The sequence below is a fragment of the Opisthocomus hoazin genome, chromosome 3 (genome assembly GCF_030867145.1).
Source record: "Opisthocomus hoazin isolate bOpiHoa1 chromosome 3, bOpiHoa1.hap1, whole genome shotgun sequence".
In the NCBI taxonomy this organism is placed as follows: domain Eukaryota; kingdom Metazoa; phylum Chordata; class Aves; order Opisthocomiformes; family Opisthocomidae; genus Opisthocomus; species Opisthocomus hoazin.
The window spans coordinates 97,760,043-97,773,177 of NC_134416.1; the positions used below are offsets into that span (position 1 = coordinate 97,760,043).

Here is a 13,135-nt window from a genome sequence, read left to right on the forward strand (position 1 = left end):
TGCTGCCCTCTTCTGCTTGCTTCCCACCACTGCTGCAGCCTGCGAGCTTTTTGACGTGTTGCACCGAAGGCCTTGGGTCTGCTGTGATGTGTCGTGGGAGATGTTCTCAGTGGATTCCTTCAAGATTAAGCTTTATTGGATGTTTGCTTGTGATGTGAGTTAGTAACATTAGTAACTCCGTAGTTCGAACAAAACAGGGGTAGATGGAGAATCCCACGAGCCAACTGCAAATGCCCATCCCCACAATCTCACCCGCCTCGCGTCTCTCACCGCAGGCAGCTGCATCCCGCACCTGACGGAGAGAAATGCCGCAGGTGCCCAGGGCTGGGCACAGTGCAGGGCCGGTTACGCTCAGGACAGTGCTGCTCTACTTGGTCGGTGCCCTTCTGTGTTCACTCCGCAGAGCCGTGAATGATCAGGAGCGCTTGTGCCGTGAGAAGCCATCCGTTGGCATGGAGCAAGCTGCCACCGTCCCACCCGAGTTGCTGTAGGTGGGACGTAAGCCAGCACGGCTCGCGGTGCTGCAGCACGTCGGCGTGCGGAGTTTGTGCCTGTTGTAGCCGAACACCGCGGAAACGCGGGGCTTGAAACCTCGGTTTCTGACGCAACGCTTTCTGGGTGAAGCAGTTTCCTGTGCACAGCTTGTGTAATTGAGTTTATTAAGAATTCTGGCACCCTGGCAAACGGACGCGTGTGTATTATGAGGCACAGGGAAAGTGCGAGATGGCAGCCGGGGGCCAGCTTTGAGGTGTGTGAAGGAGATGACACAGCTGCATTCCTGTTGTGGCTGCCACTCGGTCCCTAGGCTGGACTGCGTGGTTTCTCCCAGCGCGGGCTCTCGCAGCATGTCTGGCTGGCACGGTCCCGGGGCTTTTCTCGCTGTGGCTGCATTCGGCCAGGCGCAGTCAGAGGGTGGGGACCCACCGTACCCCACGAGGGTTTTCGTCAGGATTGGTGTAACTGCCTGGGGATGGCTGATCTCCTGGGGCTGAGTGAGCAGCAGGAGCAGGGCAGCAGGAATTTACAAGGGCAAGTGCAGGGTCCTGCCCCTGGGGAGGAACAACCCCATGCACCAGTACAGGCTGGGGCAGACCTGCTGGAGAGCAGCTCTGTGGAGAGGGACCTGGGAGTGCTGGTGGATAATGTTAACCACGAGCCAGCAGTGTGCCCTGATTCCAAGAAGGCCAGTGGTCTCCTGGGGTGCATTAGGAGGAATGTGGCCAGCAGGTCGAGGGAGGTTCTCCTCCCCCTCTACTCAGCCCTAGTGAGTCCACATCTGGAGTACTGTGTCCAGTTCTGGGATCCCCAGTTCAAGAAAGATGAGGAGCTACTGGAGAGAGTCCAGCGGAGGGCTACGAGGATGGTGAGGGGACTGGAGCATCTCCCCTACGAGAAGAGGCTGAGGGAGCTGGGCTTGTTTAGCCTGGAGAAGGCTGCGAGGGGATCTTCTAAATGCCTATAAATATCTCAAGGGTGGGTGTCAGGAGGATGGGGCCAAACTCTTTTCAGTGGTGCCCAGTGACAGGACAAGGGGCAATGGGCACAAACTGAAGCAGAGGAAGTTCCATCTCAACATGAGGAAGAACTTCTTCCCTGAGGGTGACGGAGCACTGGCACAGGCTGCCCAGAGGGGCTGTGGATTCTCCTTCTCTGGAGATATTCAAGACCCACCTGGACATCGTCCTGTGCAGCCTGCTGTAGGTGACCCTGCTTTGGCAGGGGGGTTGGCCTAGATGACCCACAGAGGTCCCTTCCAGCCCCAACGGTTCTGTGATTCTGTGAATTGCTGCTCTTCATTCTCTCTGAAAACACATGGTAGTTTCATGTCCTGAAGCCCACACCACCTACAGTAAAATTTCCCTTCTCTCTAGAGGGACTGGACAGGGCATGGTGTTTCTCCTAGAAGCCTTTAACTTCTCATGCTCAGTTCTTTGTCATTTCTGACACACGCAACCTACAGAGTGTAGCAGTTGCAATGCAAGGGCTTGTCCAAACGTACAGATCTGCTCTTTCTAAGTAGTGGTAATCTTCTGCAGTGTTTGTTCTTTTGAAAACTGTGTGGAATAGTGTTGATTCTCACAAGCCGGGAGGGGACACAGCTGGCCAAACCAACGGGGTATTCAATACCACATGCCACCATGCTCGGTGCGGAGTGGGGGAGCTGGCTGGGGGGAGGTGAATCGCTCTGGGGAGCGCGCTGGGCGTCGGGCGGTGAGAGAGATGCCCTGTGTATTCCCTAGTTTTGTACATCCTTTTATCAGTACTGTTGCTGCTACTGTTCGCTTGCTTTGCTGTTCTGTTAAACTGCCCTTGTCCCAACCCACGAGTTTTGCCTTTTTCGTCCTATTCTCCTCCCTGCCCCACTGGGGGAAGGGCGATAGAGCAGCCATGTGGTCCTTTGTTGCTGGCTGGGGCCAAACCACGACAAAAACATAAACATTTATTTCAAAACAAGAATAAAAATGTATTCTGATTTGTGATGGAAGTTCCTCTGCTCTCTTCAGATACACTCAACTGCTACTGTAAAAGAAGATATCATAGGCAGCAGAAAATTTCTGGCTCTAGCAAGAAAATTCACGTATTCTTGGAATAAACTTTTACTGAAGCAAAATAATTTTCCAGAACAGATCATCTCCTCAATCAATTTTTAAATATTTTATAATTTAAGAAACACTGTTTTCACTTCCAAACCCAGGTATATCCGTTAAGCAGTATTTATTTTGATAAAGTGTGCATTCTTTCTTGTGAGTATTAAGAACTACGAAAGCTTTTATTTGCCTCAACAGCAGCGACTGAAGTAAGATTTGCATGGCAGGCTGGCAGAACTGGTGTGACTGAAGAGAAGCTCTTAGATGTAGCGACAGGCACGTCTGTGTGTTGGCTACGAGCAAACATCCCTCCTAACGGGTGACAGCATCCAGAAGTCACTCGGGAGGTCAATGAATTGGGACTGGAGAAGTGGCGTCAGCTTCTCGAGACTGTGACCCTGAACAAGATTGTCACCTTGTATATTCCTGTTTTTTGGCCAGTCAATGATGATGACGATGATGCTTCCCTGAGCATGTTTGTAAACAGCACATAGACAAAATCGAACCTTCTTGCTGCGCGGACTGCACTGTATAAATTGTGTCATTCCAAGGACGCCTTGCAGCTAAATTCTTTCTAAACAACTTGGATATGGAAAAAATCAGAAATGTTACAGTCTCAGATACTCTGTGTGTGTAGCTATACATGCTGGAGTTGTAGTTCTCTTATTTTTCTTCTCTTCCTTCGATAAGTTCACCTTTGCTGGGAGGGTGGGGACACGAAATTAGTAGTGTGATCTGGCAAGCCTTTAGGGACTGAGGGCTGGTGTCACAGATGGAGCAACTGAAAGCATCTGCCAGCTGAGGGAGGGAGGAGGACTTCTCATGTCAGGCCTCGGAGTCTGTAAAGGCTCCGCACAGTCAGGAGGGCAGCGCGCGCCGCACTACCCTGCTGTGGCCGGCCAGTAACAGCAACCTGTCTCACGCCAGGGCTACACAGGGAGCAAAAGCTTTACTCCCACCTTGCTCGTGGAGTGGAACCGCTGAGCGGTGCTGCCGCTCCGTCCCGCTGGTGCGACGCACACACGTGGCGTGACCAGGGAGGGAGCGGGGATGGCAGAGGTAAATCGGCGCCGGCGCCACGCACAGCACGTGCACCTCTCCAAGCAGAAGCAGGTATGTACAGCCTACGCTTGGCTCCCGAGAAGACAGACGAAATTAGGGCTTTGCTTCAAGTCCATCTCAGTATGAAGCGGAAACAGAGCACATCACATAGATTTTCTTTATTGCTGGACTTTTTTTTTTCCAGTAAGTAGGCATGATTCCTTAAAGGCTGAGGTTTTTAATAACAGTAAGGTTTTTCAGTTTTGTTTTTTTTTTTTTTCCCTGTAGACCAAAAGACACCTTTGATCAAAGTTTTGCCTTATATTACAGTATTTCTGTACAAAAATAGAAGTCCAAAATCAGCTTATCATTAGCTGATATTCCCCAATTTATTTACAGGGTACTGTCACAAACCTTCATCAAACAACCAGCTAAAATAGAGACCTCTATATTAAAGTAGTTGCATTGTGTAACTTTGCATTCTCTAGTCAACTCTGAAGGGCTCTGACCTTTGGCAGTCAGTCTGGGTTGGAGAGTCCAGCCAGAACTAGAAAAGAGTGATGTCTTTAAAAAAGAAAATTAATATTAAAAACTTAAGCCAGCATTATGGCATATTGAACTGATAATTGTATTTCCATATTAAGGTAGTCTATAAATATTCTCCGCTACGTCTCTCTTTATAATACAGCAGATACAGAATGCAGACTTCTGCTACTTATATGGTAATACATATTTGCAATAGTAAAATCAATGTATGAAAGTTTTGGAATTTACTTGTTAATAAAACTGCTTATAAAGTAACCATACAATTGTAACAACTATAACTCTGAACTATTAAAATGTACAGAAAGACTGTTTACACCATTGCACATACTTATTCCCTTTGCTTCAAACGACTTGTGAAACACAGAATAAAATTAGTCAAATTTAACTGACAGCTCAACTATGCACGCACAATGTGCACGTCCATGGAAGCAAGGGGAAACAAAATGTTGGCGTCCATCAGGAAGGCTGCCAGCAGCTCTCCAAAAAAATACACCTTGCTCTCTTCCCCTCCCCCTTCCCACATGCATACAGGCCAGCAGATTAGTGCAGAATGGATGAAGGTAACTTTGTTTTCAGTGTTCTGGAAGGACAAAAAAGATCCTCTTGACTTTTTACCAGCAATTTTAGGTCAACACAAGTTGGGCTTAATATCGTAAGGCACTTATTACTGCTTGCATTGCAGTGGATCAAGTCTTAAGGCATTTGTTACATCAACTGAAGATAATAATGCTTTGGAAAGTTTTGAACGAGCCAGCAGTTCTAGTATGTGACTATTTCAGCCGATTTTCCCCTCCCCGCCCTGTGGTCTTTCTAAAACAATGCTTGAAGATATTTTCCGTGGAAACTCTGTTTTTTTGTTAGCTTGTCAACAGACGTGATCAGGATCGTCAGGTCGTTTCGAGGCCAAGCAGCGATATCTTCTATTTAGAGCACAAGCAGAACTGGTTTTGTTTTCACCTGGAGCTGCCCTGACTTCCATGACTACTCACTGACCGAGAGGTGCTGTAGCGTTTTTTCACGATCATACTGATGTAAGCTTTCATCAGCTTTGCAATGTCAACCACCTGCCAAAAGAGTACAAAGAGCAAAAGTTCTTAGTAAGGTAACGGCATGTGAACGAGTTTCTTTAGGCGCTAACAATATAAAACTGTTGGGCTTTCAACAAAACCCTTTTGTGGCTTCACAAATAAAAATACTCAGCACTTCTGTCCATCTCACTGCGTCGCCCCTGCAGCTTTACAGGGGTCTTGAATAAATCCGTGTCATTTGCAGCAATTCCTTAAGTTACTAAGGAGCCCGGCTATCAGAACAGGAAGATCACAGCAGCAAAATTCCTTCTTGCTCTTACCTCACTAGTTTCAAAAAGCAGTTCTCTCTCATCCACCACGATCTTGTAGGTGTTGGCAAGCGGTGCCCCAAACGACAAGATGTGCTCGTACTGAAACACCTCCAGAGGCCTGCCCTCCCCACGCTTGTAGACGGAAACTGCGTCAGCGCTGACTCCCAGCCACAACTCTTGTGGGAATCCCCCTTCTTTACACTAGAGGAAAAAACGTAGATTAACAGCAGCGGGAACAGCAGGAGCCACACAACACCTACTGTTGAGGTTCCTGTCTATAGCCATTTTTTAAAAAATGCACATTGCTCGTCCCTCTTTGAAGGCAGCCTTTTACACTTCTCCTAAACTTGCTTGCAACTCCTCAGGCCAGCGTTCTGTCCCTCTGTATTTTATGGGTAAGCAGTGGATTTAAACGGCTGCAGTGCTGGCTGACAGAAGTATGTTTTTAATATCCAACGTTTTATTGCATCAACTGTCTGAGCATCGCGATAGTGCATTTACGGTTCCCCTACTCTGTGACGAAACCACCATCCCTACAGTATAAACGGTAGCTTGAGTGTTCAGGAGGTCGCACTCACCTCTACGTCGAAGAGCGTTGAGCCGTAGCCAGGCCATTCCTTAATCAAAGCCATGTACTTTGCCATAGCCTGCTCCTGGTTCATCCTCTGGAGTTTCTTCCATTTGTCAATAATACTAGTCCTGGCAGCTGAGATTTCCTCTTTGACCCACATGTCTAACATCTGATCCTCCTCAACCTTCTGCTTGCTGACAGAGCCGCTGCGAAAACTCCTCCGCAGCGTCCCTTCGAGAAAGCTGGCTCGTTTCTTCTCCGCCTTCTCTGCTGCCGTGAAGGTTTTGGTAGACTGCGTGATCCGAGACTTCAGCTTTTGCAAGGGATAGACTTCTTCCATCTCTGGTACGGTGGTGTGCAGAGAGTAATCTCCCTGAAGGTACTGAAGACGCAAAGCTGCAAGGACCTGGAGGGTTTCTTCGGGGGCAGGATAGTGTCCTCTGATCACTGCTTCATGAGCCTACCAACAGGAAAAAGGTAGCTTGTTATGTACGAACCAGTCCTGGAAAGGACTGAGAGAGAAATGGGAAGTAGATTTACTGCCAGGCAAACCCAGGATCTGAAATAAATGATCCGTTAAATAAATCAAACATGGTAAATCTCTTGGCAAATTTGTTAAACTGGGTAAGGGGGGGTTTACCAGAAGAACTGCAAGGCAATTGAGCAACTTGTTAAGAGGGAATTCCTCTTACTAGTACAGTTCTTAGGGAGCTCACATATGTAAAAGCAACTGAATTTCTAAAAAGGAAAATAAAATGTAAAGGGGAGAAAATCAGGATCTAAACACCTGACTGGGAGGAAGGCATCTATCTTCAAGGGCATTAAGAAGAAACAGGTATCTAGATTTGCTTGCTGCTATCAATAATCTGGCTGTGAAAACTGACGTTTCCAGCCAAACAAGCACAGCCCGAGGACAGCTTTGTAATAAACCTAATTGAGGGAAAACAGTAAATCTTCAATGGATCCCAGATGAAGTCAGTAAAGCTTTTACATGTTACAGCGGTCTGTAGCGTCAGGGATGACATTCTGAACCAGGATGACTCTTTCAAATCCTCGCTCTTCGCACACCCATTCAAACCTTTGGAAATGTGCAGCAGCTAGGATTATTTTTTTTTTCATATGACACTAGTAAAGGCAACAAACACACCTCAGGTCTGGAGATGCAGGAATTGCAAGCAGTTTAGTAAACACACAGAGATAATTCACATCTAAGCAGGAGCTAGTTCAGTCACGTGTACACTTAAGATGGAGACTTTAAACATGCAAGACGGTTTACCTGAGATTGTACACATGCGAAAGAGAAAGGGCTGTATTGTGGAAGTGGAAGTAAGTATTTTAATGAGAAAGAAGAACTAAAAGATTTTTCTTCAGCACCTTATGAAGTAAGGAGGTTACAGAACTAAAACTGGTGACAAAAGGGAACGTAATAGGCTGAAAAATGTCGATGACTGACAGCAAAAGCAGACAATTAGAAAAAAAAGAACAGAATTGATGTCAGAATGTAATAAATCACCTCTTTAAAGTATTGCTGTAATATTTATCGTAGGGATTGAATGCGCCATGCTTTATAACTGAAATACTATTGGTCTTGGCAAGCCATGAAATATTTGGCTAAAGCCCAGTCAGCACAGAGCACTGCATGAAAACAATCTGCTTCAGCGAATGTGCTTGTTTGAGCTGTGCGTACGGAAAACTACCTAAATCTGCCTCTCAAACCAACAGTGTGATGTGAAATATCTGATGCAGAAAATCTCATGGATTTTCTTCTTACTGTTTGAACTTCACCCCAAAGCAAAGGCGTTCACTGGCTGACTCCTCGATGTGTAAAAACAGACCGGCAGTCGGAATGGCAACATTGCCAAGCCCAGCCAAGGCACTCTATTGCCCAGGTCCTCAGCCAACAGTAGGCAGTTCAGGACTGAGCGACAGCGGAGGCTCTGGAAGGAGACCTTTGGTAGGCTCATGATGCAATACGGTCCCTTAAACCTAAACTGTGACCAAGGAAGAAACACTCTATTATACATTGAAGATGTTTCTGACCCTGTGGAAGGGGAGAAAGGCTTCGTGCCGACGGAAACTGAAATACATCAGTTCTTGATCACATCAGGCTTGCTTACTAACAGAACGTCAGTGTCTTGGCATTGCAAATAGCCTCACACAGAAATCTTTATCTGTCTCTAGTGCTCACCTGAAGCTGTCCGCTGGAAGAATTGTTAGCCATTTGCAACACAGCAGAAAAGGAGAAGGTCAATCAACAATAATAAATGCCATCAGTGAGAGTTTCTGCGCAACGACAGGACTTCACGTAATAGAAATCCAACTGCTGATGCATTTAGTTTTCATTACAAAATGAGCGAAATTGATTTATGTTTTGCAATAGGGCCTCACTCTGAGCTCAGCACGCTCACTAAGTGGATTTCTGCTCATCATCGCTGTCGTGCGGTTACTGCTGAGACTGGACTCATTTGTTTTACCACGGTGCCTATGAAATACCAACCAATTTTTGAATAAAGAAAAAGCTACTCTCCAGTTAGTTCTCTACAGTTGCCAAGATGGGTCCTGACAATTGATTTGCTTGCCAATTACATATTTTTATTTCTTGCACTTTCTTAAGAAAATGGTTTCATAAAAGCAAAATTAAAAGCAAGTGTTATCCTCTTCTTTTTTATCCATCTTATACCCAGTTATCCAATCCTTTTTACCACTACACACAAAGCAATTCACAAGCAATGCAGAAGTAAGAAAAGTCGTAGCACTAGGTAAATCCTATTTGCTTCACTTATGTCAGGATAAGCCTATTTTGACCGCTGAACTGCTTGCTTTGCACTTGATGCTCGAGTAGTAGTGCATTTAGTTAAACAGAAGCATAATCCAAACCCTCCCTGTGCTGTCTAGTTCACTTGCTTTTTTCCTTCTCTTATAAGAGTCTCAAAACAAAACCTGGCTCTTTACCTGCTCAAACATAAAGGCAAATTCCACGCTATCTTTTGGGACGTTTTCTGTGTCCAGGAAGCAATAGAGCTTGAAGTAGAACTTCCAGTGCATCTCCCCAGCTTCAGCAGTGGCAGCAAGCCTGCACGGGAGTGTGGAGAGGGAGAGAGAGATCAGATCTGTGAAGTCAAACTCCTTTCTAAATTGACACCTGAAGAATCTAAGCAAGGCATCAGCTGGATTTTGCTTTGTTACATCTGCTATCAATCTTTTATTGTTGCCATGAGCTACCTGTTTTCAGCAGTATACCTGAGTGACATAATTTGGAGATAGATATATATCTCTCTATATGGAGAGTGATATGTGTGTGTGCGTGCATTTAGAACCTACAGCAAAACCGAGGACTTACAAATGTTGACTCACTTCTCAGTCAACTGTTTCTAACTCAAATTCTCTTAATAAACTTTCATTTGTGGCTCAGTCAGGTGTTGATAAAAGCAACACTATTAAGTCCTGCTATAAAATACAATTGCACAACACTTCAGCCATTCCTTTCTTCCTTCTGTTACGCAGATGAAGGAGGCTGATTGCCATGCATATCACGTAAGGACAAACAGGTATTTAGGCTTGTATTACATTTTCTTACTACAGTGCAATGGATGGTTCCAATTCTAGTGGTAAGAAAAACGTTGTGAGCTGTACTGTGGTGACTTCCACGTGAAGTTAGGCAACGGGTAGTCAGAACAGCAATGACTGCCTGGGGTTCAGTTCTCCCACTACTGGGGCAGGCGCAGTGCTAGTAATGAGGGAAGAATTTCTAATAGTGGAAAAGAAAATGTGGAAATAGGGATGAGAAATATTACTCTGCTGGTGTCAAGAAAGAGGAAAACCAAACACAAGTGAATAGGTGGCTCATTAATTCCTTTAAGAAAAAAAAATAAAGATGCTTTTGCTCCAGAAATGGCCATGTGTGTTGCATTATCACAAACAAGCAAGAGAAAGAGAAAATTCTGCATTACTGACATTGGAAATGTATTTAATTGCTACTTATTAGAGTGGTGAAAGAGAAAGAGAGGCACACTCACTTTTCAAATTTTGCCAAGACATCAGCCACAATGGTCCTGCTTTCAATTGCTTTATCAGTAGTTCCGTTGTATTCAAACAAAGCAAACATATTTCTGCTATCCTCCATGGCCAAGCCACGAATTAACTTTTCAACGACCTAACACAAAACAGCACATGAAAGAAACATAGCATGGAAAATCAGCACCACAGAGTAAGACAAATAATTAGAGGAAAATTCAGAGCTAGGTTTTACATTAGGCTAAACATGTTGATAACGTGTTCTCATCAGCAGTATTGTTGTCAAATCCCACTTTAATTTTTATACTAAATAATGCTGATTCTTTAGGAATATGTGTGTGCTGTCACCTGGCCAGATATCACCCCTGTAATAATTTCACCAGCTCAGCAAAAGCTGTCCAGCTGCAGGAAGCAACCTGGCTCTCACGCACACCAGCACCTACTGGAGTTATTCCAATAAGGCCTCTGTTGAATTGCTTCGCCTTTCCTGTAATTTTTCCTGTAAGAGGGAAACACAGCTGGGTAATCCTCTGCAGAGTCAAGACAGTTTTTCTGGCAGAGACTTCTTCAGAACACGCCGGGGAGTGACAGGAGAGCTCTGTCAGCTTCACAGAATCACAGAATCACAGAATAGTAGGGGTTGGAAGGGACCTCTGTGGGTCATCTAGTCCAACCCTCCTGCCGAAGCAGGGTCACCTACAGCAGGCTGCACAGGACCTTGTCCAGGCGGGTCTTGAATATCTCCAGAGAAGGAGACTCCACCACCTCCCTGGGCAGCCTGTGCCAGGGCTCCGTCACCCTCAGAGGGAAGAAGTTCCTCCTCATGTTCAGACGGAACTTCCTGTGCTTCAGTTTGTGCCCATTGCCCCTTGTCCTGTCACTGGGCACCACTGAAAAGAGCTTGGCCCCATCCTCCTGACACCCACCCTTCAGATATTTATAAGCATTTATTAGGTCCCCTCGCAGCCTTCTCTTCTTCAGGCTGAACAAGCCCAGCTCCCTCAGCCTCTCCTCGTAGGGGAGATGTTCCAGTCCCCTCATCATCCTTGTAGCCCTCCGCTGGACTCTCTCCAGTAGCTCTTCATCTTTCTTGAACTGGGGAGCCCAGAACTGGACACAGTACTCCAGATGAGGCCTCACCAGGGCAGTGTAGAGGGGAAGGAGAACCTCCCTCGTCCTGCTGGCCACACTCTTCTTGATGCACCCCAGGATCCCATTGGCTTTCTTGGCAGCCAGGGCACACTGCTGGCTCATGGTTAACCTGTTGTCCACCAGGACGCCCAGGTCCCTCTCCGCAGAGCTGCTCTCCAGCAGGTCCACCCCAAGCCTGTACTGGTGCATGAGGTTGTTCCTCCCCAGGTGCAGGACCCTGCATTTGCCTTTGTTGAACCTCATCAGGTTCCTCTCTGTCCAACTTTCCAGCCTATCCAGGTCACGCTGAATGGCAGCACAGCCTTCTGGTGTGTCTACCACACCTCCCAGTTTGGTGTCATCAGCAAACTTGCTGAGGGTACATTCTAACTCTTCATCCAGGTCGTTGATGAAGAAGTTAAACAAGACTGGGCCCAGTACTGACCCCTGGGGGACACCACTTGTTACCAGCTTCCAACTAGACTCAGCGCCGCTGATGATAACCCTCTGAGTTCTGCCATTCATCCACTTCACCGACCACTCATCCAGCCCACACTTCCTCAGCTTCCCTAGGAGGATATCATGGGAGACTGTGTCGAAAGCCTTGCTGAAGTCAAGGTAGACAACATCCACGGCTCTCCCTGAAAGGGGAGGCCGGTAGAGAAAACCCCCAGCGCTTCTAAAGTTTAATGCTGCTGCTGGCCGGAACTGGCACGTACAGGGACGTGCTGATTTTGTGCCAAAGCCATTTACTGTCACCACTTCTCACCTCTCCAGCTGTGGTGTGCGAGTTGATGGTGATCTTACAGGAGCCCCCACCGTGGCAATACACGGTGGATGTCATTTCCTGCCTGCCGATCAGAGCTTCGATTTCATCCCGTGACGGCACAAACTCTCTGCATTTGGTTTTCTTCAGAGATTCATAGGTAAAAAGTGCGTATTTCTCCATTTCAGTTCCTGGAAACTGGTCACGAACCCTGTGAGATAAATATTGTTATGTTAAGCTGCCAGTCTGTGAAATACAAAGTTTACTCATTTGAGAATGGATTTTTTTTCCTGGAAGTATTTATGTATCCAGTATGCTATTTAACTGACACGCTCAGAGGTTTACCTTCACTGGCGAGGAAAATGCACTAACCTGTGATTTACTTTGGCACAAATTATATGCGTTCAAAGCTAATGGAACGCAAAAACTGAACTATTTTTACAGCATTAACTACCAGAACCTTGCAATGACTCAGTTCTGACAGCAAGATAACTATAAAAATCTTTTTGTAATCAGCTCCCCTTTTTGTCAATAACAGTTGTTGAATGAAGACAAAACTGCACTAAGGCACTTCAGAAAAAAGCAAAAAAAACATATTTTTGACTGCTCAGTTTTGTGGTAATGTCACTTCGGATACTTCATTTCTATTCCTGATTTTCTTAAAGAGTTTCTCTAGACCTTACTGTTCAGCAGTTAGCATTACGAGTATTCACTAACAACTTCGATGAACTAAACTTTTAATTATTGAAAACTGTTGAATTCAGGTAGCTTTCAGTACAGACTGTTTCTATAATCTTTCCAGTGACAAAATACCAGCTTCTTAGAGCTACTAAGGTTAAATTTATGTGAAGGAGTGCAGTGGTTCGTGATCGATGAGGCACAAAAAGATTGCTGCGGGATTACAGCAATGCTGTACGGTGACTATGCATCGGTAATACTGAAACCAAACTACTAATGTTGTATTAGCTGCACTTTTTTTAACTGGGAGACCAGTTTATGAACTGAGTTAAACTGAGAAAGTGAATCAATGTTGAATTTTTTCATTTTAACAGTTATATAAAGTGCTTGCTGTTTTTCACTAATCTTACTTTGCTTGAAAGGTGTATATTCAATAGAAGCATTTTACAAATATTTATAAA

General features: G+C 45.6%; 1 protein-coding gene across 1 annotated transcript in view; it reads right to left on the minus strand.

The window, feature by feature from the left end:
* Positions 1-3,771: 3,771 nt before the first annotated feature.
* Positions 3,772-13,135, minus strand: part of MYO10 (myosin X) — a 171,446-nt gene continuing 162,082 nt past the window's right edge. Inside the window, exons 36-41 of the mRNA XM_075417122.1 lie at positions 12,000-12,207; positions 10,102-10,238; positions 9,038-9,158; positions 6,093-6,545; positions 5,524-5,715; positions 3,772-5,239 (exon numbers count right to left, since the gene is read on the minus strand). Coding sequence (XP_075273237.1) covers positions 5,129-5,239; positions 5,524-5,715; positions 6,093-6,545; positions 9,038-9,158; positions 10,102-10,238; positions 12,000-12,207 — 1,222 coding nt within the window. The 3' untranslated portion in view covers positions 3,772-5,128. The remainder of the gene's footprint in view (positions 5,240-5,523; positions 5,716-6,092; positions 6,546-9,037; positions 9,159-10,101; positions 10,239-11,999; positions 12,208-13,135) is intronic.